Here is an 18,420-nt window from a genome sequence, read left to right as displayed (position 1 = left end):
TTCTCTGCCTCATTCACTACACACCTTACAACTTCTGCAACAAATAAGGTGGGTTTCCTGCATAACTTTGATTCCTTCCATAATCACTGTTCATTTTGCTCTCCCTACTCTTGTTTCCTGTGCCTGGAGCCACAACTCCCCCTGACTATAGGGAGGAGAAATTGCAGGCAAAGTCCTGCTCAGGCCCCACAGTCCTGGGCTGGAACATGCTTAGTCTCTCTGTGGGGATGGCGCATGTGCACTCCTGTCATACAATGCAGCGAGCTCAGACTGTCTCTTTGGGGAATTTAGCTGTTGAGCTCTAAGAAGTCTCTACTGAACACATGCAAATTGAGATTTTCAGAGCCTCATAACTCGGCCACATTTGGACAGATTTTCATGGGAATGGTAAAAGGCACATCCCTGATAACCAGTGAGACATGCCCATCTCCTCCAAATTTCAAGTCCCTGCTCTCGAGCATTTAGGTGATAAAGCTTCTCAAACAGTTATAAGAATTTTTTTAATATGTGCAAAACAACATTATTTTTTCTCTAACCTCATTCTGAGAAACCATTGAACCATTTTTGCTGAAATTAAAAAAAAAAAAAAAAAAAAAAGACAGCCGAGGCATTTACCAGCATGGAAAGTTTCAGCCCAAATAATTAAATCTTGGCAAAGTTATAAGCATCTTACAATTGGAAGTGTCAGGCAACCTTAGCTATAGGAATTGGTACTTGCATAGTAGCCTATAAAATTAATCCACTTTTCCCTGTCATTATTATAAATGTGTATTTTGTAATCAGAAGTGTCCTTTGGCTGTTAAATCAGACAGTATGCATGGAAATAATGATCAGCTATAAAGGGTCAGAAGGGCTTTTACGCTTGTATTTTCCACACTATTGCTGTGCTGTTAGGTAGAGATTTTTTTTTCCCCACCACATTTTAAAGTAAATCTATCGTTTTTTTTCCCCCGGTAAGGCTAGGGCTGGACGTACCACCATTGTGATAGCTCACCGGCTCTCCACAATCCGGACAGCTGACATTATTGCTGGATTTCACAACGGTGTTGTTGTTGAACAGGGAACACACAATGAACTCATGACACAGAAGGGTGTCTACTATTCTCTTGTGATGCAGCAGGTAATGAGATGTGATCGAGCACTCCTGACTAAATGCTTCAGATGTACTGGCCATCTCTCTACTCCAGAAAATTATCTGTATATCTCACTCACAGGTGCTGATTTTTGTATTCGCTGGTGGGTGCCCTTCCTGTGTGACCTGTGGGCAGGGACTCGGGGGGAGGGGGGTGAGAGGGAGAGGGGGAGGCTGAGCAGGGATGGGATCTCTGGGTAGAGTGCGGGTGGGGCCTTAGGGAGGAAGAGGCCAATCAAGGGAGGGGCCCTGGGGTGGAGTGGTGGGCGGGGCCTTGGGGCGGAGCAGGGGCGGGGCCACAGCCCAGGGGCCCACAAAACATTATCCAGCCATGGGAGAGCTGAACACCCCCTATTTTTTTGGGTGGGTGCTTGAGCCACGGAGCACCCACAGTGTCGGCGCCTATGATCTCACTGATACTATTGCTGACACATGCAGGTTTTGCACTCAAACAGCTGGGCCATTTTCGCTTTGCAGTTTCTGCATGTTTTCTAGTTGAGTGAAAGTTGATCATTCAATCTTCTTTATGAGTTGGAAGTGGTTGTTTTTCACCGGTAGCAGTGCTTCATATTTACCCAAAGTAATGAGTCAAAACATAACTGAGCAGAAGAGGTGGATGACCTCATAGAGCTGTTAGATCCCAGATTTGACTGACCTTTATAGATAGCAGGGGGGGGACATACAGAGCCAAATTCTCTGCTGGTTTAAGTTGCAACTGCACCAACTTATCCTGGCAGAGAACTTGGCCTATACAAATTACAATGTGAAAGTGACCACGAAACCAGTGTTTTTGTTTGTTTCCATACCAAGTATACTGTTCCTTCCCCTTGCTGCAAAGTGTCTTGTGACTGTGTATCACTGTTCTTTGCTTGTCACTAGGGTCATGGTGGAAACACTCAAAATGGGATGTCAGAAGATGAAGACTATGAGGAAGAGGATCTAGATGATCTCAGGATGGAGAACCTGACTGATGTTGGTGGTTTTGAAGAACCAGGAATCATTGAGATGGGAAGCATTCCTAAGGGATCCAGAAGGCATAAAAGCAGAAAGACCTCTTCTAAGAAAAAGTCGTCTGAAAAAAAGAAGAAAACAAAGGAGAAAGAGGTTAGTGTTAACATTTAGTTTAATCCTAAAGTTTAGTGATAGCTTGTGAGAATAGGAACAAAGGTGATTCTATTTTCTTTTTTTAAAAGGCCTTAAGCCATGTCACCTTTGCTATGATCGTGTCATATGCATCATTAACCTGGGTGAATACTTGAATTGGGAATCTTCAGGGAGAACACAGGTCTAAATAAATCAGTCTGACCTCTTGAGACCAAATTAACCTGATACACAATATGGTGTTAAGGAGCTTTATGCTTGTTATCTTTTTATTAAGATGTTCAAACAAGTTCTCAACCTCTTGTCAAACTTCATAAGATTACGGTGTTAAGGCCACTGTCCTGGCCAAGTTCCTACTCAAGTAATTAAATTATACCTACTTACACAGACATGGCATTTTACCAGTGGATGAGACGATCCTTGTGATATGTATACCAGTTTTTAAAGCACTTTGGGATGAAAGGTGCTATATAAATGGAAATTATCAAAATTAATAATAGTGTTGGTCACATACTAAACAGAGAAAATGTTCAAAACTCTATTTTGAAATGCAGCCTAAATTAAAACGATAGAAAAGGTTTACCTTTTTCTCCAACCACCTCTCTCTCTGTTTCAATTGGGCCAGCTCCTGAGGTCCTTACTCTATTTTTATTCAGACAAAATTCCCCTTCATGTTAAGGTATTTTGCCTGAGTTAGAACTGAATAAAAACCAGGTAAGGGCTTCAGGTTTTAGGCCCTGCTTCAATGGACTCATTGAAGTCAATTAAAAGAATTTCAGTGGTCGCTGGATTAGACCTTGGCCATGGGGCCAAGCAAGGACTTTATTGCAGAATATATATAGTTTGAACTGCACACAGTATAATTATTCACATCCTTGTATGAGGCTGGTTGTAGAAGACCTACAGAACATTTTTCAATCATCTGCCAGTGCAAAGAGCTAGAATATAAATTTAGGGTGAAATCCTGCTGACTTTGAAATCAATGGGAGTTTTGCTGGGATTTCTCCTATAATAAAAGGTTTGATTAGTGAATACAATTTCAGAATCCATAACGTACCTAACCTTGCCAGATGTTTCTGTTTGTTTCTCAACCTTTCTCAGCTCAGACCCTATTTGTAATGGTCTGTTATGACCCAGAGACTTCCTGAGACACTCCTAGACTCAATACTCCTCCCTCCACCCCCTTTGCAGGGATCCGTCAGGGGCTTGGTGGGCCTCAGAGCTAAGATTCCAGATGTTCTAGCCAGATGTAAATAGCTGGGGAACTCCCCCCACCAGCAACTGGGGGGAGGGGTGGTAAACCAAGACACCCCCTCCAAAAACACACAACCCTCCCACACACACAGCCCATGGGGGGGGGAGAATAAGGGGTGGAGAGGAATAAGGGCTGAAGGTAAAATGGAGAGACTGGGATTCTGGGGATGTAATGAGGAAGAAGTTGGAAGTTCTGGGGAAGGAAATGGGGGCAGAGGGGTGTGGAGGTGCAGTTGGGGGCTGGGGGAAGGATATGGAGGCAGACAGGTCTAGGGGAAGGGTGGCAAACTGATAGCTCCCCAAAAACCACAGACATGTGATGCAGCCCCTGGAGAGAAGAGGGTAAAGGAGTGGGGGGATTTGGGGTACAAGGGTTACAGTGAGAGGTTGAGGGAAGGAGGTGAGGGGGCTGGGAGCCAGGATAGATGGTATGACAGAGGGAGGATCACTTGGCTGTGGGGGAAGGCTACATCATGGGGTCCAAAATGGGGTGCAGGACAAGGGTTATGGAAGAGGGAGTGTTGCCCAGCTGTGAGGTGGGGGTTACATCAGGGAGCCAGTGTTTACCAGAGATTGGGATACCAGCTGTTCTCCCAGCTCCTGTCCCGCAGGGCTAGCTGGGCTTGGCTCCTTACTCCAGGTGTTGCAACCTCAGAAGTTGCAGCACTGCTCAGGTTTGGCCTGGCCCCCCTGATGAGGGGGCCAACCAGACCAAATTTGTGAGAGTGGCATTGCGACCACGTGCACCTGGTCACAAAGCCAGAGAGGGGAGCTGAGCCCATCCAGCCCTGTGATCCTTTAACATGTTCAGATGACCCAATTTTGGGTCGCAACCCACCAGTGAAGAAACCCTGCTCTAGGAGCTCTTTTTTTATTATAGTACAGTCTACTGGTAGAACACGATGCAAACAATAAGCACTGGATGCATTCTTACAATGCCCAGAAGTCCAGAACACACTTTTTATCTATTCATAAGCGTTGCATTTGGGCCTTGTCAGAGGAAATAGATGGCAAGATACATGGCTTCAGAATTCATACTGTTTGCAGTAAAGTGAAGAAATCAGATGGGAAGACATGCAATTTTTGATGTCACAAAGTTCAGCAGGCTTGTATGGTTGACGTGTGGACAGGCTTTTCCAGTCTCTGAAACACAGGCAAAGATAACCAGGCGAGGCCATCACAACTGGCTGAAAACCTCATCTAATAATTTGTACCAGTTCCTATGTTTTCATTTCATTTTCCACAACTTCCTCAACAAATGTATGGACATTTTGAATAGTTCAGTGAAGCTGAACTGAGCTGCCATGTATTTTTCAAGGGAAATGAAGCCTAAATCACTGTTTCATATGCCTTTTCCATGCATCTGGTAATGATAGTCTGTTTTGTCTTTTACAAAATACAGACTAACTGACATAAGTAGACCCAATTGTATTACTGCCAACCCACTAGCATTTAGCAGAGGCTGAACTAGACTGATCTCTTTGTGCTCTGAACAGTGAGACTTTTAGGTCGTTATAATGATTCATGTGTTAAAGTTGCAATCCATGGTCACTGACCCTATTTGATATTTCACTGAACTATATATACCCCATCCCATCCACCCCCCCCCCCCAGTTAACCTTTTGTTAAATTTATGCCTGCAGATTTTTTTGACTTGCAATTGCAGTTTTAAGACCTTAAATTACAGAGTGGCAAATCTTCAATATGTTTGCTCATTCAGTGTGTATGTTGGAGGCTGGGGGGAATTATCTGTGAACAGTTGCTAGGACAGTTTACTGATTTACCCCCTAGCTGAGGAAATTGTCATGTTCCACAACTTTCAGGGAACAGTTGAATTTTATCTCTTATATAGGAGGAAAATCTCCCGGCTATGCCTTATTCCAGAATTCTGGCTCTGAACAAACCTGAGTGGCTGCATATATTCCTTGGCGTGATTGCTGCTGCCTTCTCTGGTGGCATCCACCCTGCATTTTCTGTTCTATATGGAAAAATCATTGGGGTAAGTTCAGAACTGTATGGTAAACTAACGAACCAGGCACAAATGCAGAACTTTAAATCCTGCTCGACCCTCCAGCTAGTCCTCTCTAGTGATGCCTTAGAGCCTCCTTCTACTCCCACCGTCACTGAACTCTACAAGTCTTTCCATTGACTTTAGTAGGAACTTGATCAAGCCCTTGATCTCCTCTCCCCACTTGAGATTTCTTGCCTATTTTCCAGCCCCGTATTTGGAATGACTTCACCTTTCCAGTAAAGCAAATCACGTTCCCTTATCAAACTCACAGTTTTCGTTTACCACTCTCCACTGTTGAGCACATTCCCTGCCTTGTACCCGACCCTACTCTTTGCATTGTACCCATTCTCTTCAGACAGTAAGCTCCTTCAAGGTACTTTGCATTCCAACATGGTTGTAAGTACCAAGGACGTCCATGGGACCGTCTGAATAATTAACCCCTTAATTCCTGAATCATTGCAGGAAAGAAATGGAGTCTTCCTTTGGATTCCAGTATATGATTGTTGGAAGCTGCTGGGAGTTGGAGCAGCAGCCAGGGGGAATGGTTGGAGCAAGATGTTTAGGAAATCTTTTATCTTCGGGCAAGAGAAGAGGGGTGTTGTAGTCAGCTGGAGGGGAGGTGGATGGTCTGACGGAGCGACAGCATTCAGTGGAAGGCAGATAAGAGCTGGTGAAGTGGCAGCCTGGAGGCAGGGTTTAGTGGAACTGCAGCTCCCAGGCAAATGTGGAGAGGGTCTGGTGGAGGGTTGGAGAAGGAGCAGCTGATGAGAGGCAGGTCAGCTGGGAGAGGTGGAGTGACCTCCTGGCCAGCAGCAGAAAGCTGAGAGGTGGCAGAGTTCAGGTGCCGGGGAAGAGCTGAGAGAAGGTGAAGTTCAATAGTTTCTACAGTGTTTCCTGAGCTATTGTAACTGGTGGTCACTTTGTGCTTTTCTTACATAGGCTTTTCAAGAAACAGATCCTGAAAAAAGGAGCAAAACCACCACATTGCTTTCTCTAATGTGTCTTGTACTGGGAGTGATCAGCTTAGTAACACACATAATCCAGGTAAACTTCACGACATTGAAAAGTCAAAGCTGAGTATCTGGTCACATACATTATGGTCAAGATTTTCAGATCTCGTTGAGAGGCTATGTTGGGGACATAATGCAACTTTGTATTCACTATGTTTCTTAAAAACTGTTTCAGAGCCAAGCCACTGAATGACTCAAGTGGCTGGTATGGAATACAGAGCCTTACCCATCCCGATTGCCAGTTACAAAGCAGCCCAAGGCAGCAATGTCTGAAAGGTGCTGCTGACCGTTCTGTGCCGTAGGGGGAATGCGTTTGGGCACAGCCCAGTTCCACTACATTGGTGTGTACGTTACAAAAAACACCGGCCCAGTCGGCACTGTTACATAGCAGAGTGAGTAGTGAGGCTAAGGAATGAGTAAGCAGGGAAGGTGACTCCACTGCTGACCTCTGCAGCTGGCTGCGAAAGCGTGGGGGGGGGGGGGCAGTACGAGGAAACTTCAGTTTTCAGGAATGTGTGTGGTACCTTTCACCAGCTTTAAACTAACATGTGAAACTATATCCCAAAACACTGTGTAAACTGTGTGGCTGAGTGGTTGACATATCATCACATTTACAGCAGGTTGTTCTAAATATGACTGTACAGCCCAGCACATACAATTCAGCTGTTTTATTTCCCATTCTGCCTTCTCAGGGATTCATGTTTGGAAAGTCTGGGGAAGTTCTGACCAAGAGATTGCGATCTTTGTCATTCAAAGCATTCCTTCAGCAGGTATGGGCCACGTTTCTGGGTCAGAGCGATAGACAGCAAATATGCAGCACTCCTGCCATGTGAGCCAGATGGCTTTTGTGGGCTGATGTGTGTGTAACAGCATGAAAATTCCTGGTTCCCTGCAGCCTGTGTAGAGTCTCCCTCCAATACGGCTTGGAGAGAACCCATCCTTTTAGTGAAACTTTAACAATGCACAAGCGGGAAGTCTCTGAGCACACGTGCGAAACAAAATAAAGCAAAAGCATGTACAGATTAACTCAGTGCTGCTAGGAGAGCTGTCTAATTTTGATGCCATCTCTTTCAATATCGACCATACTGAAGAGTGTATAAAACATGCATGTATCTGAGTGCATTGGTATATTTGCAGAGATTAACAAAACAGAAGTTAAATCTCTATCTCACCCTGATGGTCATGATATAAATGTTTAGATAAATAGGTTTAGGTCTGTTTGCATCAAACTCCATAGCAAACGGACCATATCATAACAGGTATATAGGTTCTCAAAGCATTATCTTTGCTCACTAGAGTGATTTCTCTTGTCAAGATGACCAGCTGGATCAGGAATGATTTACAATAATACTGTTGCAACATGACTGCCCTTGGATACTCCCTGCTGATGGATCCCTGGGAAAGGACACTCCTCTATTTGTTCCTTGCAGAGGATTCTCTGTGGGTGAACGATTAGGCACCCTGCACACCCATTGGTAGCACTTGGTATCACAGGGTTCTGCATATGCACAGGAGCATTCTAAGACGATAGGGGAGGAGAGGGAAAATTACAAAAAAACCCAAACCTCTCCTTCTTTTCCACTACCTTTAAGGATAATAAAGCTGATTCTCCTCCCGCATGCACCCATATCGATCAGGAATAGCTCTACAGAAGTCAGTGTAATATAAAAGGTGTAGGAGAGGAGCACTGTGCCTATCAGATGTTGGTATGGGCGTGGAAGGGACTCTCATTATGGTGCAAAAAGAACGAGGAGTACATGTGCCACAAGTACTCCTTGTTCTTTTTGCTGATACAGACTAACACGGCTACCACTCTGAAACCTGTCATTATGGTGCATGACATGTACTTGACTCTAAATTCTAAAATCTTTGAAGTTGTTAGCACCTGGATTGTTAACAGTTTAATGTTCTGAGGGTAAGAATAGTTTATGTTAAGATTGTTTTCAGTTTATCTGACAAATGCTATTCATCACAAAAGAAGAGTGAGTATCTTAGTGCTTATGTTGGCTCTGTCTCTTCCCCACACTCACGTGCTAGTCAAGCTTTAAATGTCCATACATTGTACTAATGACCCTGACAAGTCTGAGTTACGATAAGAACATTTCATTTGCAAAAGCAAAAATAACTGAACCATCTATTCCCTTGCAGGAGATTGGGTGGTACGACGATCCTAAAAATGCCATAGGGGTTTTGTTAACCAGACTAGCTACAGATGCTTCACAAGTCAAAGGGGTATGTTTGTTTTTGTTTGTATCTTTTGCTTACAAATGTGAATTGCAGTGTTGGCAAGGGACGATGAAGTTATTTTGGAAAACGAGTTGGTAAATCTACTCTAGAGACTGGCTGACACATTTAAATATCACACTATCAACGTCTCGGAAACAGTTTCACTAGTCCCAATTTGTGACGATTCTAAAGCTTCGGCAGATGTTCGTACACCTTCCATTTCCTTGCTGTAAGCGGCTAAGTAAACACCTTAGTAACTCTAAAAGTTAGCCATGTCCAAGGGCCAGTGTAAGCACTTCTGCACCACTTAAACTGCATGATGGAGCAAAGTCTTCAGTGTATGAAGTGGCCCTAAAGCCCCACTTCAGTTGCTTGGAGGGGCTGTAGTGTGGGAGAATTGCATTGCAGCCAATGCCCTGGCCTCATGTTGACATGGGTACATTTCTTCTTCCCAGCTCTGTCCACTGCATTTCATACACAGGAAGCCTGTTTATGTGGGCTTTATGGGGTGAAGTGAGTTGTCATTAATACAGAGTATCAGTGATGGCAGAAGCACGAGAGACTGTGTGACTTGGGGGAGTGGTGTAGGATAGGAGCCACTGAAAATCCTGCAGGTAAGTGGCAAATTCTGCAGAATTTGCCAATCTCCCCTTTCCTTCCCACCACGACTCCATCAAAAAAATTCTGACGCATCAGCCATTCTTTTTAAAATAAATTCACTGATGAGCAAAGAGTAATAAGTTTCCTTATTTATTCAATAGTTTAAAATAAAATTAAATTTCTACTTCAATTGTCTTAACAAAATAAAAAAAATGCTTCCTCGACTCCCGGATTCACTAGACTCACTAGATCCTCAGACTCACTAGATTTCATACTCCCTCCCATCTCCTCTTTACTGGCCAGCACAGGGTGGGAATCAATCAAATATTTGACCAAACGTACAATTACTTGAATCTTTAAAAACTGCAACTTAATTCTTGAGGACAAGGTCCATCATCCCAGCTGTCAAGGTAAAACAGGTGCATGGGATCCAAACTATAAAAAAGCTTAATAGATCAAAATGAACATCAGAACATTGCATTCTCCGGAGCAGTGGTTCTCAATCGGCTGCGAGCAGGTTTCAGGGGGTCCGCAAAGCAGGGCCAGCATTAGACTCGCTGGGGCCAAGGGCAGAAAGCCAAAGCCCCACCTCATGGGGCTGAAGCCCAAGGCCCTGAGCCGCACCACATGGGGATGAAGCCAAAGCCTGAACAATGTAGCTTCGTGGGGGACCCTGTGACATGGAGCCCCAGTAATTGCCCTGCTTGCTACCCCATAATGCTGGCCCTGGCTTTTATATGCAGAAAACCAGTCATTGTGGCACAGATGGGCCATTAAGTTTTTATAGCATGTTGGGGGGGGACCTCAGAAAGAAAAGGGGTGAGAGCCCCTGCTCCGGAGAACAAAGAAATATCAGTGAGTGAGAGACAAGGTGGGTAAGGTAATATCTTGTATTGTACAAACTTCTGTTGGTGAGAGAGGCAAGCGTTCGAGCTTACACAGAGCTCTTTAGGTCTTCTTCACCAAGAGAAGCTGGGCCAATAAAAGATATTACCTCACCTACCTTGTATCTCTAATCACCTGGAACCAACACGGCTACTGCTAAGTAACTAAAAGTATGTTGTGCTAGCTGAAGTCTCACAGTGATCTTTATGTATAAGCCCCTAGAGTACATGGCAATAATTCATCTTGGCATTGGTTTGGTTTTATAATTTTATTGAACACAAGTCTCTTGAGAGCAGGAAAGCCTCTGGCTAGCAAAGAAGGACTCATACTTCCCACCCAAGGTTTTCTTGGTTTGTCCACAGTGCGATATTTGAAAGATGGATTGTTTCCACAGAACTTTCCATTTCATCTGCAGGCATGAGTAGAACTGACCCACATGTTTTCAGTGAATGGTATTTTTGCTGAAATATGTATTTTTAGGGACCCCAAATCTATTCATGAATTCAGGTAAAATGTGACTAATAGTCAAAAGAGATAGGAAGGGAGATTTGATTTAAGTCTAAATGTTTCATTTTGACCATTTAAACATATGCCATTTCTACTTTTGTTTTGAAATGGCATTTCATTTTCAAATTTGACCAAATAAAAAAGAGAAGAAAAACACTGCAAAATGGCCAAATCAATCAAAAAAAAAATTGTGTGTGTGGCGGGGGGAGTTTTTAGTCAACCAAAATGTTTTGGTCAATTTGAAATTACTATTTTTTTATTCGACCAAAGAATTTTTTTTTTATTGTTTCAGAGCTAATCGAATCATTTCCCTCCCCCCCCCCGCCCCACCCATTTTCCACTTTGGTCCCCAGCTGGAAAATCCACTATTTTCTCAGCTGAGCCGTGAGTATTGTCACAGTTTACAGAGATCCCTTGTGCCAATTATCACTTTTACATTTCTTGATGACATGGATGTGCAGATCCTCAGGGAGAGAAGAGCTCTTTGGTGTGAACGCTCATTTCCTGCTGCTAACACTGCTGAAAACAAAGTACCTAATTAAAGGAACCTGCAGCTTCCATTATCTCCAGCTGATATACAGCACCTATGATAATCAGGCCCTAGGTGCCTTAAGCTGGGCACCCAATAACTGACATGCCCCAAATTAGAGGCTGTTGGCTCTTCATGATTTCTGTGCCTTGTTGTGGCACAGGAGGACCCTGATATTTTTTGTTGAATTGAGCCCATGTGGCCACATTTTCATCAGGCTTCCTGAACCTCACCCACAGCTAGGGGTATTTGCATACGTAATTGTCCATATGGGTTTTTGCATATACAATTGTCCATTTTAAATGCACAACATTTACGATTCTTCTCCCTCTGAATATTTGATCCTGAGTGAACAATGATTTCATACATTTGATCTCTATTTTGTGTCTTAGGAATTAAGACACTAACTCTAACTTTGGACTCTTTTGCTTTTAATAGGCTACTGGAAGCCGACTTGGCTTGTTCACTAAGACTGCCTCTACCCTTCTGACCGCCATCATTATTGCTTTTGTATATGACTGGCGATTAACTTTGCTTATCGTGGCCTGCATTCCTTTCGTTATTGCTGCAAGTGCTATTCGACTGAGCTCTGTGGCTGGTCAGGCATCAAAAGATCAAAAAGCTTTGGAAGAGGCCGGCAGAGTAAGATCTCCAATATAAACTAAATGGGTATAATGTTATATCGTTTTAAGGACAACATTGTCAGTGATGATTTTCTACAGAAATTACTCTGAAATATATTAAATAAAACAGTGATAAAGAGAGACATTCTATTATAGTGGGATGCTAGCTCCACTCTAGTTAAGGTTGAGGATGACTTTTCTTATTGCTTTAAAATCCACACAGTTACTCATATTGCCTTAACATCATTTTTTTGCTATTGAATTTTAACACAAAGTTAAGGTTGCTTGGTGGCATGTCGTCCCCTTGGAGAACCTTGAGTTGAGCAAAACTCAAACTTCTGAACATCAGGAATTGCACAGTTAAGGTTGCTGATGCAACCTTAACTCTGCCCTCTTTCAGTAATTCCCCAGTGCTCCCTGTTAACACACGTACCTTTACTCTGCCGACCCCACAGTTGCTGAAATATTCAAGCTCTTCACTTTCTTCTCTAGTCCATTCAATGTCACCCCCAGGATTCCATCTAACACTATGAAAGGACAAAAACGGGTAGGGGAAGGTTGACCATGCTAGCTTCCCTCTAGCCTCTTTCAGCTATGCCTCACTGTGCATGTACTCTCACTGGCCCGTGGCACTATAAAGATTCAGAAGGTTCCACTTCACTGTCACACTTCGCGAACTCCCCAGAAAGAATATCATACATGTACAATGTGAGAACCGCTTTACAGCCTTTTACAGCTCCCGTGCCCTGATGGTACATCTCAGCTGGGAGGTGATTCCCAGGTCTCATAGACATACCCATGCTAGCTCTGCTTGAGCTAGTGCACTAAAAAGAGCAGTGTAGCCAGGACGGTGGCTTGGGCGAGCCTCACAAGTAGTATGTGCCCAGGGGGTCTGGGTGGGTTTGTACTCATGCGGGTAGCTCAAGCCACTGCTCGTGCCACCCTAGCTATGCACAGTGGGTACATCTATGCGAGCTGGGACTCGCACCTCCCAGCTTAAGTGTAGGGCGACTGTTACATACAGGATACCATCTCAACCTACACTTTCACTTAGCCATCCTGAAAGCATTAGAATCCTTTCAAATTCCACCTCACAGCTGACAATATCCTTTATAATTAAAGCCCCGTGCCCTGTTACTGACATAACCTACACAATTCCACATAGAACTGAGACATACTTCATCCTGAAGGTACACATCCACCTCGTGCCTTTCCACACACACACACAGATCTCCTCATATCTCAGTCACAGCTCTGTCAGACATCTCCAAGTCATCCATAGATCTCGCTAACACACCTACCAAGCAGAGCTAACTACTTCCTCCGCTCTTCAGTACAGCTCCATCTGCCACTGAGCACACTCACTTTGCCTGGAGTGTGCATAGATAATAAATGCTTAGATTGCTCATATGCCAGCTCGCTACTGAAAATACCCTTTCTAATACAGCCCCTGTGCCCTGCTAATGATTCTGCACTGTACTGATGCACACAGGATCCTGAAGGTACATACCTAGCTCCTCCCTTTGTTCAGACATCGGAGGGTGGAAAACACAGAGTTCCTCCTGTCCGAAGTTCTGCTCTGCTCTCTCACATACCTCAGAGTGTTCCACATGTCCTCACATCACCAACACACTTACCAAGCAGGCCCAACTACCGTCTCTACCATTTAGTGTGGGTACACCTAGCATCCTTATTGCAACTGGAGTATATGCAAATAATTCCCATTGGCTACTGCCAGCTCCATGGAACAGATGGAACATGGGGTGGGCAGCCTTTTTTTTTTTTTTTTTTTCTTGTCCTGTAATATTGTTAGATGGAATCCTGTGGGTGACAGTGAATGGGCTGTAAAAGGACGTGAAGAGCTTGTACATGTCAGCGGCTGCGGGGTTGGCAGAGCAAAGGTATGTGTGTTAACTGGGCACTGCGGAAAGAGGGCAGAGGTAAGCTTGCATGCACAACCTTACTTGTGCATCTCCTGGTTTTCAGTAGTTTGAGTTTTGTTCCACACAGCATTCTGCAGGGGTACGACATACCCACAAGCAACCTTAACTCTGCATTTAACGGCGTTCTTTGCCATGGAATTTCCAAGGTTTTTTGTGTTTGTTTTTTTTTTAAACAGGAAAAGCTCTGGTGGCGTTAGGAGGTAGTGGCCATATAGGTAGTTGTACATCTAGTGTTCCACAATTAGCATACTGAGCCAGCTGCACCCCCTGACACACACATTCATCAGCTGTGTCTCACCAGCCCTGCTTCAGCACACCTCCCCCAGCATGCCTCTGACCCATTCACTACATTCCCCTGTCCCCACTACCATACAGAGGCCTCCCTGTTGCAAGCAGGGAACACCTCTCCCTGAAGTTTTCACTCCCTGTGTACTAACTTTTCTATTGCTGTCACTTCCTCCCTCCTCTAATCTGACTCACATGCAGTGCCTGGGGTGAAGGACAGCTGTGTTCCAGTGGCATAGTGTTCCTGGTCGTGTTTCAGAATGGCTAGAGGGTGGAGTTTGTAGCAGGCTGGTGGGAGAAATCACAGATAGGGTTTGTGTTCCAAAACACTGACAATTTTATGTTTGAGAGAAAAATCCTCTGACCCCTTTCCGATAGATGTGCCCCATCTCCAAGAACAGTGCCATGTCAGAGCTTGTAATGGTTTCTGGTAGGCCATGAACTCTCCAATTAATGTGCGTCCAGTAGCTTTCCTGTAGTGTTGGGGTGCACTGACAGAGCTGGGAGGTGCAATGGGTCAGGTCCACTGGTAGAGGTGGGGTATAGGAAGGTTGGGGTACACTGGAAGGGCTGGGGCTGCAGGAAAGTTGGGGTGCATGAGGGGTTGGGGTGCAAAGACAGCTGTGGGATGCAGGGAGTTAGGATGCCAAGACCAAGCTGGGGGTTGGGGTGCAGGAAGGTTGAGGTGCAGGATGGCTTGAGTTTATTGGCAAAGGGGGCACATGGGTTGCAGTGCACGGCTGGGGGTGCACTGGCAGAGCTGGGGGGTCACGTGCCTCCATCACCTGAACCGCTTATCTCCCCTACCACCTATTCCTAGTTACCCCAATCCACCCTCCCAGCAGGGTTGCCAATTCTGGTTGAACCTATTCCTGGAGGTTTCCTCACATGACACAATCTTTAAAGATTAATCTTTAATTCCTGAAAAACAACGAGGAGTCTGGTGGCTTTGTGGATACAGACTAACACAGCTACTCCTCTGATACTTTAATTCTGGGAAACTCCAGGACAATCCTGGAGGTTTGGCAAGTGGCAACCCTCATTCCAAGAAAGTTTACACATCCAATTTTCCACCCAAATGCTTTGATTGCATTTCTCCCAAAATGAAATTACCTCCTATGACTCTCACATTGTAGCAATCTCCAGCCACTCAGTTCAAAATTCCTTTTGTCTTAGGTGGGTGTTGTAATTAACTTATCTTTAGCAGTGTTAATTGAAGGGTGAGTTCACAGCCATCCAGTGGTCTATGATTCATCTTCCAGTCCTTAGTATCTACCTATGAATTCTAGATCTAGAGTTCTAGCTCTAAATTTTTGGGTTTTTTTAAACACCCACCACGTAGAAACTTTTTTTTAAAAATGGCTGTTTTTAGGGCTTATATCTCCAGAACGTCTGGCTCAACAGATATCAAGTTTGGGTCACTAACCCTACCCTACCATCTCCTGAGGTGCACCACTATAAATTGGTGAACCTTATGGGGGTGCAAGATACGTGTAGTGATCCAAATTTGGGGTCATTTGACCAAGGGGTTTACAAGATGTTATTTCCCACCCAATAATCAGCTTTTCTAAAGGTTCGTTCTAGAAATGTTTTTTTGCCCACATCTAGAGATCAGACCATGGGTCTAATCCTGGCACAAGGGTCTCACTCACTTGAGGGTTACCTCCAGAGAATGCATGGCATCCATTAGCCCTTTGGGGGAAGCAAGATTCAGAACATTATCAGCAAAAGAGTTTGGCCATCCATTTAGGCTCTTGAGTAAAGGTCAAGCACTCCACAAGTTACATTGAGCACGTATGTAAAAAGAACCCCAAAGGATTTGCAGGTAGAATATGGTCAAAGCAGCTGGATAGACTGAAGAGATGCACAGTAAGTGTTTGTTCCTGAACTCCCCCAGCTAGTGACAGTTCACGGCCCCCCTTTGCTGAAAACCTGGGAAAGCTTGGCTGGCATGTTGCTAAAATCTGTTACTATCAGGCTTTTATTTTGGAGGAGGGTGTAATGTCATCAAAGTATTTTTGTTTTAAAATATAGGCATGCAAATGCTTGCTGGCAAGAGAGGAGCATTTTAGGGGATGGAGGAGTTAAGGGAATAGGGTGAGAGGGGTTTGGGGCTGCACAGAGAAGAGGGGGGATTATGGGGAGGGAGATAAATGGGAACGGGTGGTAGAGGAGTTTGGGTTTGGGGAATGGATACTGGGAAGCAGACATGAGGGTTTGTTGCAGAGGGTCTGGAGGGAATAGGGGCAGCTCCACATTCTCCCCGTCTGTCCCTTTTGTGTGTGTGCTTGAATCTCGGGGACCCCCTAGCTCTCTAGGGGAGTCTTAGCTTCTCTGTCCACTCCCTGCATGTGAGGTGGAAATTGGGGGGGGGGGCTTGCCTCTCTGGGGGTGTCTGAGCCCTGCACCTGACCCCCCTCTGTTTGCCAGGCTCTGAAGCTACCTTGCCCAGCTGTGGGGATCTATCTGCCTTCCATGCCCCCTCTCATGTGAGCCAGGGTCTGCAGTAGGCATTGCTTTCTGGAGACATCTAAGCCCCCCTCCCTACCTCCTCACATGAATTGGAATCTGGGGTGCTTTGTCCCTCTAAGGGAGTCTGGCCCCCTCTCTCTACCTCTCCCCATGTGAGCTTGGATCAGGGAAATCCGGGTGCTCTGAGTGGGAAGCTTAGAACAGGCATGCTCAGAGTATGCCCCAAGAATACACTGCTGAGAGAGGGGTGAGGAGCTGAGAATGGGCATGTCAGAAACTCTACAGTCTTGGGGAGGGGGAATGGAAAAATCCACTGGCATGAATGATGCAGTTCATATGTCTCAGAGCTAGGTGACCAGGTGTCTCAATTTTAGAGGGACTGTCCTGATGTTCGGGGCTTTGTCTTATATAGGTGCCTATTACTCCCCACCCCGTCCCGATTTTTCACACTTGCTGTCTGGTCACCCTACTCAGAGCTAGATTCTGGCTGAATTCAGGCTGGGTGTTCACTTTCAGCTGAGAACATCTCATTGAAATGAATGGGCCATTTCACAGCTCTCTGAGACTATTATGATGCTGATGGATGTGTGGAGCACCTCTGCTCCACTGGCCTTCTAATTTTATACAGTATTTCAACTGAGCACCAGCTCTGCTCTAGCTAAGGTGGGGAAGCCCTTCCTGTTTAAAGGATGACTACTAAGTATGCTAAAATCTGTGTGTTTACACAGATTGTCTTGAAATTTGCTATGTGTCATGAAAGCATAGGGTAGGGTGAGTGATCCAAAGATGGGTCATTTGAGTATGGGGTTCCCCACAGCCTCCAGGGGGAAAAAATTAAGTTCACAGATTTTAGCAACTTTGAAGTTGTAAGCTCACCCTGAGCAGAAATCTGAAAATGAAATGTAAACTTTTGTTTTAATTTGGAGAAATGGAATCTGAGCACAGCTGATAATTAAGAAGGCTCTCAAACTATGTTTGAAAAGAAAATTAATTACAAGGGGTGATTGCCATGTAAGAGTAAGTGGGAAGAAGGGGCTGTTTGGGGTCTAGAGCAAGGGATGGGGGCATAGGTGCTGACTCTGTGGGTGGAAAAAAATTGGTGGATGCTTAGCACCCACTGGCAGCCAGCTCCATCCCTTCCCTCCCAGTGCCTCCCACCCACCGGTGGCCCCGCCGATCAACTCCTTCCCTCTCCCTCCCAGCGCTTCCTGCCCACCACAATCTGCTGTTCCGCGGTATGCTGTGGGGAAAGGGAAAGCAGTGGGGATGAGGTCCGCTCGGGGGAGGGGGAGGAACTGGGTGGGAATAAGCTGGGTGGGAAGAGGCGGGATAGGGGTGGGGCTTTGGGGGACTGGGTGGAGTGGGGGTGGGGCCTGGAGCTGAGCGGGGGTTTGAGCACCCCTGGGGAAAGGAGGAAGCCGGCACATGAGGAGGGGGATTAATGAGGATGGGTGGTGGGGGAGGGAAGAAGGGTTAGGGGCTCAAATAAGGGGGAGGGTGGGGATTGGGAGAGTGTGAGGGGAGAGGATGGGGAATGTGAGGGGTGGCAGAGGAAGTTGAGGATTTGGGGGTGGGCTGTCAGCCCTGAATTCTCCCCTTCTGTGTGTGCTTGGATCTGGGGGAGCCCTGCTCCTCCATGTGAGCTGGGATCTATGGACCCTGCTCTTCTTGGAGTGTCTGAGCCTCTCACCTTGCCCTCCAATGAAGCCAGGATCAGGAGGGCTAAAGAATATGCAAATTCAAACATCTGAAATCCAGAAAATGAAAAGCAAAGATACACGTCACCCCTGTGGGAGTGCTGGCCAAAGTGTGTGGGGGAAGGGCCTGGTTTGGATGGGGGTG

The 18,420-nt window shown here is 45.4% G+C and overlaps 1 protein-coding gene across 1 annotated transcript in view; it reads left to right on the top strand.

Annotated features, from left to right (window-relative positions):
• The window catches only part of LOC135873820 (ATP-dependent translocase ABCB1-like), a 78,540-nt gene that overhangs the window by 46,815 nt on the left and 13,305 nt on the right, over nucleotides 1-18,420 (top strand). The window contains exons 14-20 of the mRNA XM_065398434.1: nucleotides 959-1,120; nucleotides 2,012-2,236; nucleotides 5,340-5,486; nucleotides 6,438-6,542; nucleotides 7,201-7,278; nucleotides 8,657-8,740; nucleotides 11,694-11,897. Of these exons, the coding sequence (XP_065254506.1) occupies nucleotides 959-1,120; nucleotides 2,012-2,236; nucleotides 5,340-5,486; nucleotides 6,438-6,542; nucleotides 7,201-7,278; nucleotides 8,657-8,740; nucleotides 11,694-11,897 (1,005 nt within the window). The remainder of the gene's footprint in view (nucleotides 1-958; nucleotides 1,121-2,011; nucleotides 2,237-5,339; nucleotides 5,487-6,437; nucleotides 6,543-7,200; nucleotides 7,279-8,656; nucleotides 8,741-11,693; nucleotides 11,898-18,420) is intronic.

Source organism: Emys orbicularis, chromosome 2, assembly GCF_028017835.1.
Source record: "Emys orbicularis isolate rEmyOrb1 chromosome 2, rEmyOrb1.hap1, whole genome shotgun sequence".
NCBI lineage: Eukaryota > Metazoa > Chordata > Testudines > Emydidae > Emys > Emys orbicularis.
The sequence above is the reverse complement of the archived record's forward strand: the minus strand, read 5'-3'. Positions and strand labels throughout refer to the sequence as shown.